The sequence below is a fragment of the Hyperoodon ampullatus genome (assembly GCF_949752795.1).
Source record: "Hyperoodon ampullatus genome assembly, chromosome: 1".
NCBI lineage: Eukaryota > Metazoa > Chordata > Mammalia > Artiodactyla > Ziphiidae > Hyperoodon > Hyperoodon ampullatus.
Genome location: NC_136914.1, coordinates 106,010,236 through 106,025,094, shown reverse-complemented (window position 1 = coordinate 106,025,094; position 14,859 = coordinate 106,010,236). Strand labels below are relative to the sequence as shown.

General features: G+C 36.5%; 1 protein-coding gene across 1 annotated transcript in view; it reads left to right on the top strand.

Annotated features, from left to right (window-relative positions):
* LOC307057805 (transmembrane protease serine 11A-like) overlaps positions 1–14,613 on the top strand; it is a gene marked incomplete at its 5' end in the record, with an annotated part of 41,908 nt that extends 27,295 nt beyond the window's left edge. The window contains 5 exons of the mRNA XM_079711073.1: positions 3,787–3,825; positions 5,747–5,918; positions 8,117–8,376; positions 12,414–12,556; positions 14,341–14,613. Of these exons, the coding sequence (XP_079567199.1) occupies positions 3,787–3,825; positions 5,747–5,918; positions 8,117–8,376; positions 12,414–12,556; positions 14,341–14,502 (776 nt within the window). The 3' untranslated portion in view covers positions 14,503–14,613. The remainder of the gene's footprint in view (positions 1–3,786; positions 3,826–5,746; positions 5,919–8,116; positions 8,377–12,413; positions 12,557–14,340) is intronic.
* Between the last annotated feature and the right edge of the window lie 246 nt (positions 14,614–14,859).

Genomic DNA, 14,859 nt, shown 5'->3' with positions numbered 1-14,859 from the left:
AAAAGAGAAGTAATCTTTATCAAGGCCCTTCTCTATATCATTTACATGCAGCATCTAATTTCTATATTCTTATGAATTAGGCAAACTCACCTTTATAGATGTGAAAGAGGGGCAAAAAAGGCTAAGGATTCCAATAATTAAAAGGAGCAAACATTCGGGACTTCCGTGGTGGTGCAGTGGTTAAGAATCCGCCTGCCAATGCAGGGAACATGGGTTTGAGCCCTTGTCCAGGAAGGCCCCACATGCCGCAGAGCAACTAAGCTTGTGCACCACAAACTACTGAGCCTGTTCTCTAGAGCTCTCGAGCCACAACTACTGAGCCCGCATGCCACAACTACTGAAGCCCGTGCACCTAGAGCCCGTGTTCAGCAACGAGAAGCCACTGCAATGAGAAGCCCGTGCACACAACAAAGAGTAACCCCCACTCGCTGCAACTAGAGAAAGCCCAGGTGTAGCAATGAAGACCCAGTGCAGCCAAAAATAAATAAATAACTTTTTTTTAAAAAGGAGCAAACATTCAAATCTAGATTACTACTTTCTTGAGAAGCTTGTGAAAAAAGGGTCTGGTCAAACGCATTTCAGAAATTCAGTCTATGATATTCACCTCTTGGAAATTCATCCCTTATATTAGCATACTAAAGACTCTGAGGAGACCAGCTAGACAGAAACCTGTTTAACCCTGTACATTAAGCTGCTTCCACAAGCATCTATTTCTGGAAGACAAGTGCAGATTTCCCATACAAATTCCAGGGGACACCAGACTTATGAGTCACAGAAGAGATTCAGAGTAAGTGTGATCAATATCAGATGTGAAACAGAAGGCCCTGCCCTTGCAAGGGTCTGGTTGACCCTTTAAGAGGAAACCTGACCAGGAAGTGAAAATCTGCAGGAATGGGATGGGCAGGAGTTTGCTGATGAGACAAAGAGTCAGCTAGTCAGGGAATAAACCTGGGGACCTCTCCCAACCCAGGAGGGAAGAACCTGTCAAGGGCTTAATCCACCTTCATTGTTTTCTTGTTTGTGGGGAAACAAATGAATCGAGGTTGTGAAATAGTGGAAGCTCTGATAAATTACATGATGTGTTCTATGTAATTTCCAACAACCAGTTAATTTGCCAGGAACTTAAAAGCCTGAGCTATCTGAAACCAGAAATGAAGTATGAAATGGTCATCAGTTTTCTGGGCTCTTTGTTTCTTATAGGTTCAGTTTGTGACCTGCAGCTTATTTTAATGACTATAGTAGATTAAAGGGCAGGATGTGCTGCTGGAGAACCTGATTTGAGAGTTACCTAATTCTAACTCCACTGAGTCACTGCAGGAACACCCAAGTAATTGGCCCATGACTTTGCCTCCAACTTCTCAACTATAAACTTGCAATGATAATGTTTGTTATTCCTGAAGTCACAGAAATACCATGAAGATACACAAGAAAATAGAAAATAGAATATGGAACATATAGGTCATTACCTCTTAGAAAGCTAGCAAATTGTGCATATATGTTGGAAACCTGAAAGCATTAATGTGAGTAACTGGTGGTAGAAAAAGCTATAACCTTGAAGTTTTCCAAATTTCCAAATATAAAAAGAGCAGTGTTTACTAGCACTTAGCAAAGGCCCATTTAGTAGAAAGCTCAGTAGAATCCTCAAGGCAATTCTTACAGACAAAAACATTGCTCTCCAGCAAAACTTAATTTGGTGGACTTCAAATGAATGGAGAACTGCAGAAATTCTAGACCAAGTCTAGAAACAGCCCTGCAGCCCAAGATTCCATAATTTGTCAAGAATCTGTGTTTTGGCTTGACAAATAAGTGTGTGGTGTGGGTCTTTCACGTGATGTAATGTGTCACAGCAAAATTAAAATCAGCTCCTTTGAATTGCAAACACCGTGGCTGTGGAAGAGCGGCTCACCGCCTACATGTTGTTGATGTGGGTTCCAGTTATCATCATGTTACTTGTAGCATGTACTGACCTGAATATGATTACTCCCAACTCAGAAGTGCGTTAGAGGGTCACTTTCAAAACTAAGGTGTTAATGTTTCTTTTCACTTCTAGACGTGGAAAGTAAAAGTGTTTGGTCAAAACTGGAAATGTGAAACAGCTAGTTACTTGTGTATGGGTAGTTTAGTTTCAGGTGTAATCATTCTCTCTAAAACTCTTTCCTTAAAAATCCAATTACACTCCCAACTATTATACTCACCCTGGTATCATTCCTGGAAGGGGGTGATTTGCATCTTGCTCAAACTAAGCTGAAGAAGTTTTAACTGAAGAAGTCTAACATTATACTATTTTCCATTTTAATTTATTACTAACATGTGGCATATTAAAATACCTCTTTTTATTTCACTTCCCTTTATTGCACTTCAGAGATGTTGTGTTTTTATAAATTGAAGGTTTGTGGCAACCCTGTAGTGTCTGATAATCTTTAGCATGTTTTAGCAATGAAGTATTTTTTAATTATATATATATATATATATATATATATATATATATATATATATATATATATATATATATATATAGTTTTTTCAAGACATAATGCTATTGCACACTTAATGGACTACAGTATAGTGTAAAAGTAAACATTTATATGCGCTGGGAAATCAAAAAATTTGTGACTTGCTTTATTGCAATATTCACCTTATTGCAGTGGTCTGGAACCGAACCCACAATATCTCCAAGGTATGCCTACATTTACAAACATAAAATAAGAAATTTATTACCTTAAAACTATATTTGACTGAAAATTGAGTTCCTTTCATAAGTAAATACTGAGAATCTGACCTGAGAAATTGATTCTTCACCATATAATGATTTAGGTATGCCTTTAAGGGTATCCCTGAATTGGATATTCTCAAGAGATCCCACTTTGTAGAGTTCATCATCACTAGTTTCCCAAGTGAAATTTATAGAAGGTAAGTAGAAAGAAACATTCTTATTGTGTATAATGAGAAATTAGATACAAAGAATATGAGTCTGAGAAACATGGCATTGGTAGAAATAAGTAAAACCAATCTACCCTCATTCTACTCATTAAGCCCTTTTATTTTGAAAACCATCACAGTTTTCATGCAACCATCCATCAGCTTAAGTTTAAATGTTTGTATTTCCTTTATCAGATCCCTAACTTTGTTGGAAATGACAGAATTTAATCTTAGATTCTGTCCAATAATTGGCCTTTACCAATATCCAGCTGGTGTTTGATAAGAATATACAGTAGTTTATTCCTCAGAAAAAAATCATTTTAATAATTTAGGAACCGTGTTTTAGAAATATTTTAAATATAGTTTATGTGGTAGTTTTCAAAGTTTTTTTTTTCCATTCTCAAACCCTTTGACCAAAGAAAGGCTTATGTGAAATCTTAAATAAAGAGAAGAGATAAAAGCAGACCTGTTCTGGTTGAGCTTGGGTTTGACCTGAAGACCCCATCAAGTTGCTCCCTCTTTCCCCACTTTCTCTATTTCCTTAAATAAAATCCAAAGAAGCTTTACCCTGCACCATTGGAAAACCACTGTTCTGTATTAATACAAATGATTTGTGGGTTTTGATCATCCAATATTTGTGCCTTAATCACCTACTGCTTGTATTACCCAGCTAATTAGTGGTTGCCTATAAATCTCTACAAGAACTGTACACATATTCTGTTATATCGGATAACCATTTTCCTGACTGATCTATGTGCTCAAGTTTCTAGAATCCATATGTGGTCAGTATCCTCTGATAATTTCTGGTCATTGAGACCAACCAGAAGAATATCAAATTATCATTCTTTGCTCTATTTTGTTTTTCAGCAATGAGCTCATCGACAGGGAAACTAACTGTCCAATCATGTAAGTCTAGTTAGCTTATAAAAACAAGTTCAATTTCCATATCAGGGAGGATAATATCTTCAAATATTAGCTCATAATCTCCCACCCATGTCCCACATTTTCTTTGGGAGAGAATAACAATTGAGTAAGAGATGAAAACATTTTTTTTTCCCTAAGACATCTTTTTGTAATGTTCAAGAAAAACATTTTACATGGTGGGGATTTGGGGGCAGTTTGAAGAAATTATATATTTCTGGTTTGGAATAAATGAACTTGCCTAGCTAATTTTTGACTGCTATGAAATCTCCAGCACAAAACTTCGCAAACCACTTTCTACTGAGAAATAAAATGAGAAAGTGATAAATGGGAAAGAGATAGACCCCATAATTTGTGACTGACCTATAAAATTTACTTATTATACCCATCCTGATGGTTGACAGCAGCTCCACTCACTCACTTTATATCACTGTGACCTAAATTTTGAAAGATTTTATAATAGCAGTGATGAATTTTAGGAAAGTTGTTCTTTCATTTTCATCTGTTTCTTGCAAACACACTATACATTTTATTCATTCATTCAATAAATAATTTTTTAACATCTACCAAGTGCCAGAAAGTGAATACAAGTGTCAATAAGACATGATCCTCCTCTAAAGTTAGGAGTTTGAAGGTAGGAGAAGATATAAATAAGTCAGGAAGTGTTAAAACAGTGTGATAAACGCTATGACAGAGACAGAGCACAGTGCTATGAGAGTCAATCAGAGCCAGCTAACCTGGTCTTGTGGGGCCAGAAAGTGATCCTTGAGGAGAAAGGAAGGACAGAAAATCAAGTGACAGGTGGAATTAGTGTCTCGGGCAGGGGGAGCAGAATGTAAAAATGTCTTCAGAAAAGCAAGAACACGGTCATTTCTTGTCATTGAAGAATGTCAGTGTGGCTGTAATATAGAATGGGGTGGGCATGGGAAAGGGGTGTGATTAATAATTATCAAGGACCAGAACCATGCTAAAACATTTCGACTTTATTTGGAGGGCAACGAGAAGTCACTGAAGGGTTTTACACACATCAGAAAGGTCACTCAGTTTTCAGTGTGGAGAACGGACTGGAAGAGCAAAGCTGGAGGCAGGGAGATGAACAGGCAAGCTATTGCAGTCCTTCAGGTGAGAAAAATCGTAGTCTAAACTAGAGATGGCAGAGTGATGGGGATTTCTAAAATGACTGGCCACAGAAGGAGTGTAATCAGTACCAGTAAAGTGAATTTCATTTTTGATACATAATTTGTTGGAACAAGAATTGAACCTACCATGTTTTCCTTATGAGCACCATGCTTTAAACAGGCTTAATTCTTAGCAGGAACCCTAAGCATCAAACTATTCTCTGATCTGATGCACATAATAAAGTACATATTTATCCCTACCAACAGTGAATGTGATGTTTATGTGGAAACACAGAACCCTCCATCCCAAAGAGTAAGAGACTGGTCATGATACAGTAACCCGTGCTCACTTTAGGAACTAGTCACTCAGAAAAATGTATGGGGGTAGGAGTTCCAAGGAATTAGCAATTACTTCTCTGACTAGTTCTTTTGGTGAGGGCTTCATGTCAAAGTAACATGGTGGGAACATCTAAAACTGGGAAACAATAATCTTAGTAGGAGCTCCCAGAACACCTGGATAATTGACACTGCAGGTCCTCAGGACATACACTTTGTGGTGTGTCAACACTTTACAGCCTTACATAGCTTCAGTAGGCAATATATATCCACATCTTTAAAGGGAGGGAGTGAGCAAAACATCAACTATCAGGAAATACAGAGTATGGATATTAATATTGTACATGTTTATATAATGACATGCAAATATTGCACTGCAGTACTCTACTAGTTTCTCTGTATCAGGGATTATAGAGATGTTTCTTACAACTTAATGATCTCATCTTTTTCAGGTTGTGGTAAACGAGTTGTTCCATTAATAGTGAACAGGATAATGTCTGGAGAGATTGTGGGCAAGTCTGACTGGCCTTGGCAAGCTTCCCTTCAGCATAATAACATACATCAATGTGGGGCCACCTTGATTAGTAATACGTGGCTTGTTACCGCAGCGCACTGCTTTAGGAAGTAAGTGATTGACGTTAACTTACGACTACTACTACTACTACTGCTTAAAAAAAAAACCTCTGAGTTTTATTATCTTCTGAGTAATAATCAATGTCCCCAAATATTACTGAGGTAAAATGAGAAAAACTTCTTTCAGTTTCTTTTCTAAAATTGTGTTACACTTACACTTATTTGGAAAGTCAGTAGGAGTAGTAGTCATTATCCTAGTATCAGGTCCTTAAGGTTTTAAATAAAGAAACTGTGGCTGAACAGAGTGTGGAGAAAAGGGAACCCTCCTACACTGTTGGTGGGAATGTAAATTGGTGCAGCCACTATGGAAAACAGTATGGAGGTTCCTTAAAAAACTAAAAGTAGAGCTACCATATGATCCAGCAATCCCACTCCTGGGCATATATCCAGAGAAAACTCTAATTCGGAAAGATGCACCCCAATGTTCATAACAGCACTATTTACAGTAGCCAAGACATGGAAACAACCTAAATGTCCATCAACAGGTGAATGGATAAAGAAGATGTGGTATATATGTACAATGGACTATTACTCAGCCATAAAAAAGAATGAAATAATGTCATATGCAGCAACATGGATGGACCTAGAGATTATCATATTAAGTGAAGTAAGTCAGACAGTGAAAGACAAGTATCATATTATATCACTAATATGTGGAATCTAAAAAAAAAGATACAAATGAACTTATTTACAAAACAGAAATGGACTCACAGACATAGAAAACAAACTTATTGTTACCAAAGGGGAAAGGGAGGAGGGATAAACTAGGAATTTGGTATTAACAGATACACACTACTATATGTAAAATAGATAAACAACAAGAACCTATGTATAGCACAGGGAACTATAATCAATATCTTGTAATTAACGCTAATGGAAAAGAATCTGAAAAAGAATATATATATATATATATATATATATATATATATATATATATATATATATATATATATGATGAATCACTTTGCTGTATACCTGAAACATTATAAATCAACTATACTTCAATTAAAAAAAAAGAAATAATTAGGTTCAGAAACAAGTATCTATATCGGCAGTACCTGTCTCTTTGCTTACCCCTCTTGGATGATGTTAGTTCAATTAATTAGTTAAGGAACATTAATCTCATTATTAATAATACATTTTGGTGGGAGATGGTATCCTATAAGGAACAAAGAGAGAAAAGCAGCCATGTGATACTAGGCATATAAGTTAAACCATCTAGGCCCTATTTTCCTTAAGTATAAAACAAAGCCTTTACTAGAGGACCTTTCATTACTAGATGACCTTCCCAGTCCCTGTATGTGCCATGATCTACCAGCTGCTCAAGCCCATAAGCTAGAAGTCACCCACACTTGGTCATCTCTCATAGGACTTACGACAGCTTTGCCTCATTCACTCTTGCCCTCTAACAATCTATTCTCTGGAAAGAACCAACGTGATTTTTTTTTTAACATGAGACTACATTATGCTTGGCTTAAAATCATCCAGTGAATTGCCATATCACTTGAATAAAATCTAATCACTTTATTCATGACCTATAAGACACTCTAAAATCTGGCCCCTGCCTACCTCGCCGACCTCATCCTAATTCCCTTGTGTCCTGAACTGCAGCCTGTCTGGTCTAAGCCCTTGAGATGTTTGCCTGAAAACTTGTCACCCCATCTCCTCACAGCTGACTCCTCATCAACCATGTCTCAACCCAAATGCCATGATCTCAAGAGACTTATCTAACTACCCCCTTGTACTCTATTCCATTGCCCTATTTTATTCATAGTCCTTATCACTGTGGGAAATTATTTATCTATTCATTAATTTGTTTTGCTCTTTTTCCTCCACTGAAATCAAATACACCCACCAGCAGGGACCTTTCTATCTTGTTTGCCACTTTATCCCCGGCACTTCAAATAAGGTTCAACACGTAGATGTTTAATAAATATTTGCTGAAGAAATAAATGAATAATATTTAATGTGCTTTACAGTTCTAAAATTCAATAATTCTATACTGAATTTCAGCTCAAAGATGCCATTTGTATATATTTTATCTTTCAAAACAGTAGCAAAAGACTATATGGTCAAAGAAAACTATCATTGCAACCAAGTGTTTTAGGGTGGAATTTTCTCCTTTATTAGCCTGCATGCAATTATTGTAATACAGTTCATATATTCTGTTCATTTCTAACCTTTTCCAGTAAAGCAAATCCACATCAATGGACTGTTAGCTTTGGAACAACAATCAACCCTCCATTAATGAAAAGAAATATCAAAAGAATTATTGTCCATGAGGGGTACCACTTCCCAGCAAGAGAATATGACATTGCTGTTGTGCAATTATCATCCAGCATCACTTTTACTGATGAGATCCGAAGAGTTTGTTTGCCAGAAGCCTCTGTGTCCTTCCAACCAAATTCAACTGTCTATGTCACAGGATTTGGAGCACTTTTTCATGGTGGTGGGTATCCCAAAATGAATCATGGAGCACTAAGCCCTATTTATGGCAGTGTGATTTAATGTCCATCAATACTATTCTGTCAGACTTTTCCACACAGTTTGGTTGGATTAGTTAGGGCTCTTATTTTGCAAGTGACAGACACTCAACTCAAATTAACTAAAGTAAAAAATAATAATAAAATGGTAAATTTGGCCCTTGTCATTTGGAAGTCAAGAGATGAGTCTGGCTTCAGATACAGTTGGATTCAGGAGTTTGTATGATGTCATCAGGCTCTGAATCTCTGAGTCTTTCCATTACTTGGTTCTGTTTTCCCCAGTTCACCTTCATATAGAGGGATTCTAGCTCCCTAGTGGTAAAGGTAGCCAACAGCAGCTCAGGGTGTACGTCTTCACCTAGTCGATGCCAGGAAAGAGCATGTGCCTTCTCTTTGTCAGAACTACATTAATCCCTGAAAAGGTCTCTTTTGGCCCAGCTTGTGTCCAGGAGTACCAGATTGACTGGCTGACTCAAATACTCACTCCTACGCCTATAGCAAGAAAGGTAGGTGTGTGATTGGCAGCCTAGTCAGAATCACATGGAACAAGGGAAAGACAGCTCCAAAAGGGAAAGCTTCAAGGAAGATAAAGGAAAAGAAGGTTCCTTCAGCAACACTAAAATCTATCTCTATGTACCATTCTCTATGCAATGCCAGGTATATACTAGATATGCTATAACCCTCATGCCCACCTTCACTCCAAGACTTTTTCACTTTGAGCCCCACCTCTGTCAGCCTCTTCTCCCTTTTTTCATCTCCTCTTCCCCTTAGTTTGCTCCATCACTTTTTCAGTTTCCTCAATCACCTCAAAAATGTTTTCTTTGCTCAGCTACGATCTTCAGTTGCAGCAAAATCTGCTTCAGAACTAAAGCGGCTAATTAGGTGTTATCAGGGATAAGAATACTGTATAGAGATAAGTCGTCTCTAATAATAAAGCTTCCATTGACCTCTCTAAGATGATTTAACTTGATATACTAACTTAATCTCCTAAGAAATAAAAATGATTTCATGTTTTAATGTTTTAGGGGCATATTTAATCAGATATACTCTGGATTCTAAAATCTGGTCCAGGGGCATACATATAACAACAGCGAGAGGGTTTCTTTAACTCTGGGCTTGAGAAGGTAAGAAAGGACTTTTTGAGAATGAAAAATTCATTCACAGAGCTCTATACAATTTATGTACAATAAACTCTAAAGAATAAGCCTTTAATTCTCATTCTCCACTAAGGAACCAGGAATACCTTTCACTAATGTGGCTGAGAATGGGCTTGATGGTCTCTAGATTTTCTCCAGATGTCCCATTTGGTTTCACTCCATATTATACAAGCTGAGATATGTATTGCTTTCTTTAAGGTCATATTACCAACCACAGAAATTATTATCCATAGCTTAATAATCCTAGGGTTAACTTAGTAGAGCTGTGAGCCTGACACCACCATGTGCTCACTCTCTCTGATGGATTTTCTCCTAAGATAGAGTTGCATTCTTTGCTTGATGGGAAGGGCACCTCAGATTCCCTTTGGCTTGATGGAAAGAATCACTTCTGGCCTGGAGTTTGAGGTTGGCATAGAAATATACCTGCCATAATAGTTTTTGAGTAGCAACAGAATCTAACTTGTGCAGAACACTATAATGAGCAACAGAATACCTACTTTTTTTAAGCACCCATGGAACATTCGCCAAGATAGACTATATCTAGGTCCATAAAACAATCTTCAACAAACTTAAAAGAATGGAAATCACACATAGTATGTTCTCTGATGATAATGGAATCAAACTAGATACCAGTAACAGATAACAGGAAAATCTCTAAATGCTTAAAAATTAAGCAATACACTTCTAAATAATTCATAGGTCAAAGAGAAAATCTTGAAGAAAATTGTAAGTATACATAGAATAAAATGAAAATGAAAAAATATCAATACATGCACGATGCATCTAAGACAGTAAAGAGAGAGGGAAACATAGCAAATGCATACATTAGAAAACAAGAAAGGTCTCAAATCAATAACATAAGTTCTCATTTCAAGAAACTAGAAAAGAAGAGCAAAATAAACCTAAAATAAACAGGAAGAAGGAAATAATAAAGAGTGAAAGTGAATTCAATCAAAAGCAAAAAATAGAGAAAATTAATGAAATAAAAAGCTGATTCTTTGAAAAAAATCAATACTTTCTGAGAAATGTCATTAAGCATTCCCACAATAGTTGAGAAACAGTTCAGGGATGTATAGGACTTATAGACTATACTTTTTGTTTGTTTGTTTCTTATGGGGTTTTTTAAAATTTAATTAATTTTTATTGGTGTATAGTTGATTTACAATGTTGTGTTAGACTATACTTTTTATAACTTTTTGCCAACTAGTTTTATGAAAGATTTATGAATTTACACTGTCACCTACAATATGCATTTCATCTTACCCTTCCCGGCACTGGACATGAATTATTTTATTTATTTATTTATTTATTTATTTATTTATTTATTTATTTATTTATTGCGGTACTCGGGCCTCTCACTGTTGTGGCCTCTCCTGTTGCGGAGCACAGGCTCCAGACGCCCAGGCTCAGTGGCCGTGGCTCACGGGCCTAGCTGCTCCGTGGCATGTGGGATCTTCCTGGACCGGGGCACGAACCCGTGTCCCCTGCATCGGCGGGTGGACTCTCAACCACTGCACCACCAGGGAAGCCCGACATGAATTATTTTTAATTGATAATGTAGTAGGCAAAAAAAATTACACCATTTATATTCAAAGAACAGAATAATTTGAGCATTTTTTAAACATTTTAGCAAACACACCTGTCCAGAAATGAATCCTGAATTGGCATTCTACAGAAATTAGTGTCTATATTAGTTTTCTACTGCTGTGTAACAAATTACCACAAATTTAACAACTTAAAAGAGCACACATTTATTATCTCACAGTTTCCATGGGTCAGAAGTTCAGACATAGCTTAGTTGGGTTCTCTTCTGAGGGTCTCACAAAACAGCAATCAAAGTGCTGGCTGGGGTTGTGGTCTCATCTACAGCTCTGAGTTCTCTTCCAAGCTGGTTGCTGATGGAACTCAGTTTCTTGCAGCTGCAGAGCTCATGGCATCTTGCTTCTCCAAAACCATTAGGGAAAACTCTCTGAACTTAGGGAAGGCCTAAGCCCTTTTTAAAAGGGCTTACAGGATTAGGTCAGGCCCACCTTGGAAAATCTCCCTTTTTGTGAACTCACTGTCAGACTGACTACATCTTAATTAAGCTTCAAAATTCCCTCTCCTGTGCCACAGAACATAACCTAATCATAAGAATGACATCCATAATATTCACAGATCCCACCCATACCTCAGAGAAAGGAGATCACATAGGAATCTTGGGGATTATAGTAGAATTCTGCCTACTACATGATCAGTTTCCCAATCAGCATATGGTTGATATAACGAAACCCTGAATGCTTGTGATATTATTGTTTTCCATCATAAATAGTTGTCTTCTGCATTAATACTGGTTTCTACAACTCAGCATCTAGTTTATGATCTGGAGTCCTAAAATTGTAAGAGGTAATGAAATCATTGCCTTTAAATGTCATTATGTATGTGAAAGTTCTTCATAAAATGTAAAGGATAAAATAAATGCATATAGTTATTTTATCAAGCCAGGGGAGCAAACTGGGCCTGAAAAGTTTCTGGGAACAATCTGGAATCTACAAATACAAACTTTATTTTTTTTAAAATGTCTTTCTAAATACATTAACTGATTGTTTTTTAAGGTACAAAGGTTTTCCAGAAAAAAAACAAAATGATTTCCTTGCTAGTATAGGTATTTATAAAAATGAGATAAGGATGATTATCATTTACATATGCCAGATATTAAACAGAATTTTTTTCTTTAGGAACTGCTTACATTAACCTCATTCTGTATCAACAATTTTAGTATGAAAAAAAATCGGGAAAATGTCCACACTTCATTCTATCTAAGGATGTTTATTGTAAACACTAAAATTACTTTGTTTTTCCTTAAGGGGAATCCCAAAATGATCTTCGAGAAGCCAGACTGAAAATCATAAGTGATGATGTGTGCAAGCAGCCACATATGTATGGCAGAGATATAAAATTTGGAATGCTTTGTGCTGGCTATCTGGAAGGAATTTATGATGCCTGTATGGTAGGTGGAGAGAGATTATTTTGATATTATGAACTCAAAAAATTTATCTGGCTCAAAATGCTCTTTATTTTAGTAAAATACAGAGATCTTGCCTGTTCAAAACTTTATAAATGCAAATCTCAAACACAAACATATTTTTAAATGTTTTATTAAGCAAAACAAAATAAGCAAAGAGTTTCTTTGATGCTATCAAACAACCAACAAAATTAAATTTTCTAATACCAGAAATCCACCGGTTCATAAAGCAGAGTCTCTTTCCTTAAAAAGCTCATATTTAGAAAGGAAACAATTATGAACAATGAACTATGATGTAATGTTATAAATTATATAACAGAGAACAAAATTTTTTATTAAAGTATAGTTGATTTACAATATTGTGTTAGTTTCAAGTGTGGAGAACAAACATTTTTAGCTTGAAGGAACATTTCTGGAACAAGTATTAGAGAGATGATACTTCAATGAGGCCTGAAGGATAAAAGCACTTACTCTATAGAATAAGAGGAGAATATTATAGAAAAGAGAAAAAGCATAGCTAAAATTCTGAAGGTGTGAAATTATAATTCATATTTGAGGCAACTCCAAGTAATCTGTTGGGTCTCAGCCTAAGGAGGATGAGAGGTGAGAAGCTGTTGATGCTGAGAAGGTGGATTAGGCCATGGTGTGAATATCTAGTCCCCTTTCCAGTGGCCTACTCTGTTGTCTAGCATCTATCCTGCATGTATATTTTTGGACAAAGGAGTAAAGTGTGTTTCTTCCTGGAGGCACTTGCTTTATAATGTGAGATTCTTGAAAACTCCAAGGAGGTGACTCCACATGCTAAAATGATGGGAATTGTATTGTTATCAGGTGGCAGAAAGCCCTGCCCAGAGTCCCACAAATTACACAACATAGACAACGTCTGTCAGAAAAATAGCAGGGAGTTTTGCAGCATACACGCTGGGCAAGAGCAGAATCTAGCCCTGGTTGCTGAGAATGTGGAGGAGGCATCTAGAATTCAGGGAAGCCAAAGAGAGGTTCATGCCATGACAGGCAAGTGGGAGGTGGTGACAGGAACACACTGAAAATGGGAATCTAGACGAACAGTGAGATCAGTGATACGCCTCTGGAAAGATTGGTGGTCATAAAGAGCTTTCATGGACTGGGGAGCAGAGGTAAGATTCCTTCCCCATGACTGTTCAGTGCATAATAAGGCAAAGCTCTAGTCATAGAAAAATTGGGGAAGTTATCGAGGAAGTGACTCAGGCATAGGGGTCTAAGCAGGAATACAGGGATTGCTACTGGGGTACATCGGGAGGTGCTTCATCTGCCTGATAAAACAGAAGCCCAGGCACCTTAGTTGAAGTCAGAAAAAACTAACATCAGATTGACTTTCTGTGTTGTGTACTTGAAATCTGCTAAGAGTAGACCTTAAGCATTCTTACTACACACATACATCCACCCACACACAAAGTATTGTGAGGTGATGGATGTGTTAATTAACCTGATTGTGGTAATCATTTCACAAAGTATATATGTCAAATTATCATGATGTACACTTTAAATATATATAAATTTATTTGTGAATTATATATCTATAAAGTTGAAAAAATAAAAAAATAAAATGTGGAAATTGAACTTTAAGGCTTTTATAACTTTTGAAACCCATGTTTCAACTAATTATCCTAGAATTGGTAATCTATACATATACTGTCTAATAATAAAATATGTGGTTCATCAAAATATCTTAAGTAATAAGTTTTACATTTAGCTAATTTTCTTTCTCTTTTTTCTTTTTTTATTTTCAGGGTGATTCTGGGGGACCTTTAGTTGGAAAGGATCTTAAAGATACCTGGTATCTCATTGGAATTGTGAGCTGGGGAGATAACTGTGGGCAAAAGAACAAACCTGGAGTCTACACAAAAGTGGCTTATTACCGAAACTGGATTACTTCAAGAACAGGCCTCTAATTCACTATACAAGTTAAACATTGAGAGCTGTATGCAGGTCATACATGTATGAGAATCCATATATTCTGTGGTTGTAGTACAATGAAGTGAGATTAAATGATATGATTTATTTCAGAATCACTTTAATCAATCAAAATCCCATAGCCAATTTGTAAAGGATTTAAATTTATAAGGTACTGGGTCAGTTTAGCCTGGCTTGAAAAATACAGCAGAGATACTGAGCTCTTTAAATCAGCAAGCTAGAGTATAAAAGAGGAGCAATGCAAATTTTTGAGGATAATCTGTAAGATTTTTAGAGTGTCTTTTTCCCTTAAGTGAGAAACTTTTTGAACTCTGAGTTTAGGAAACCCTTACATA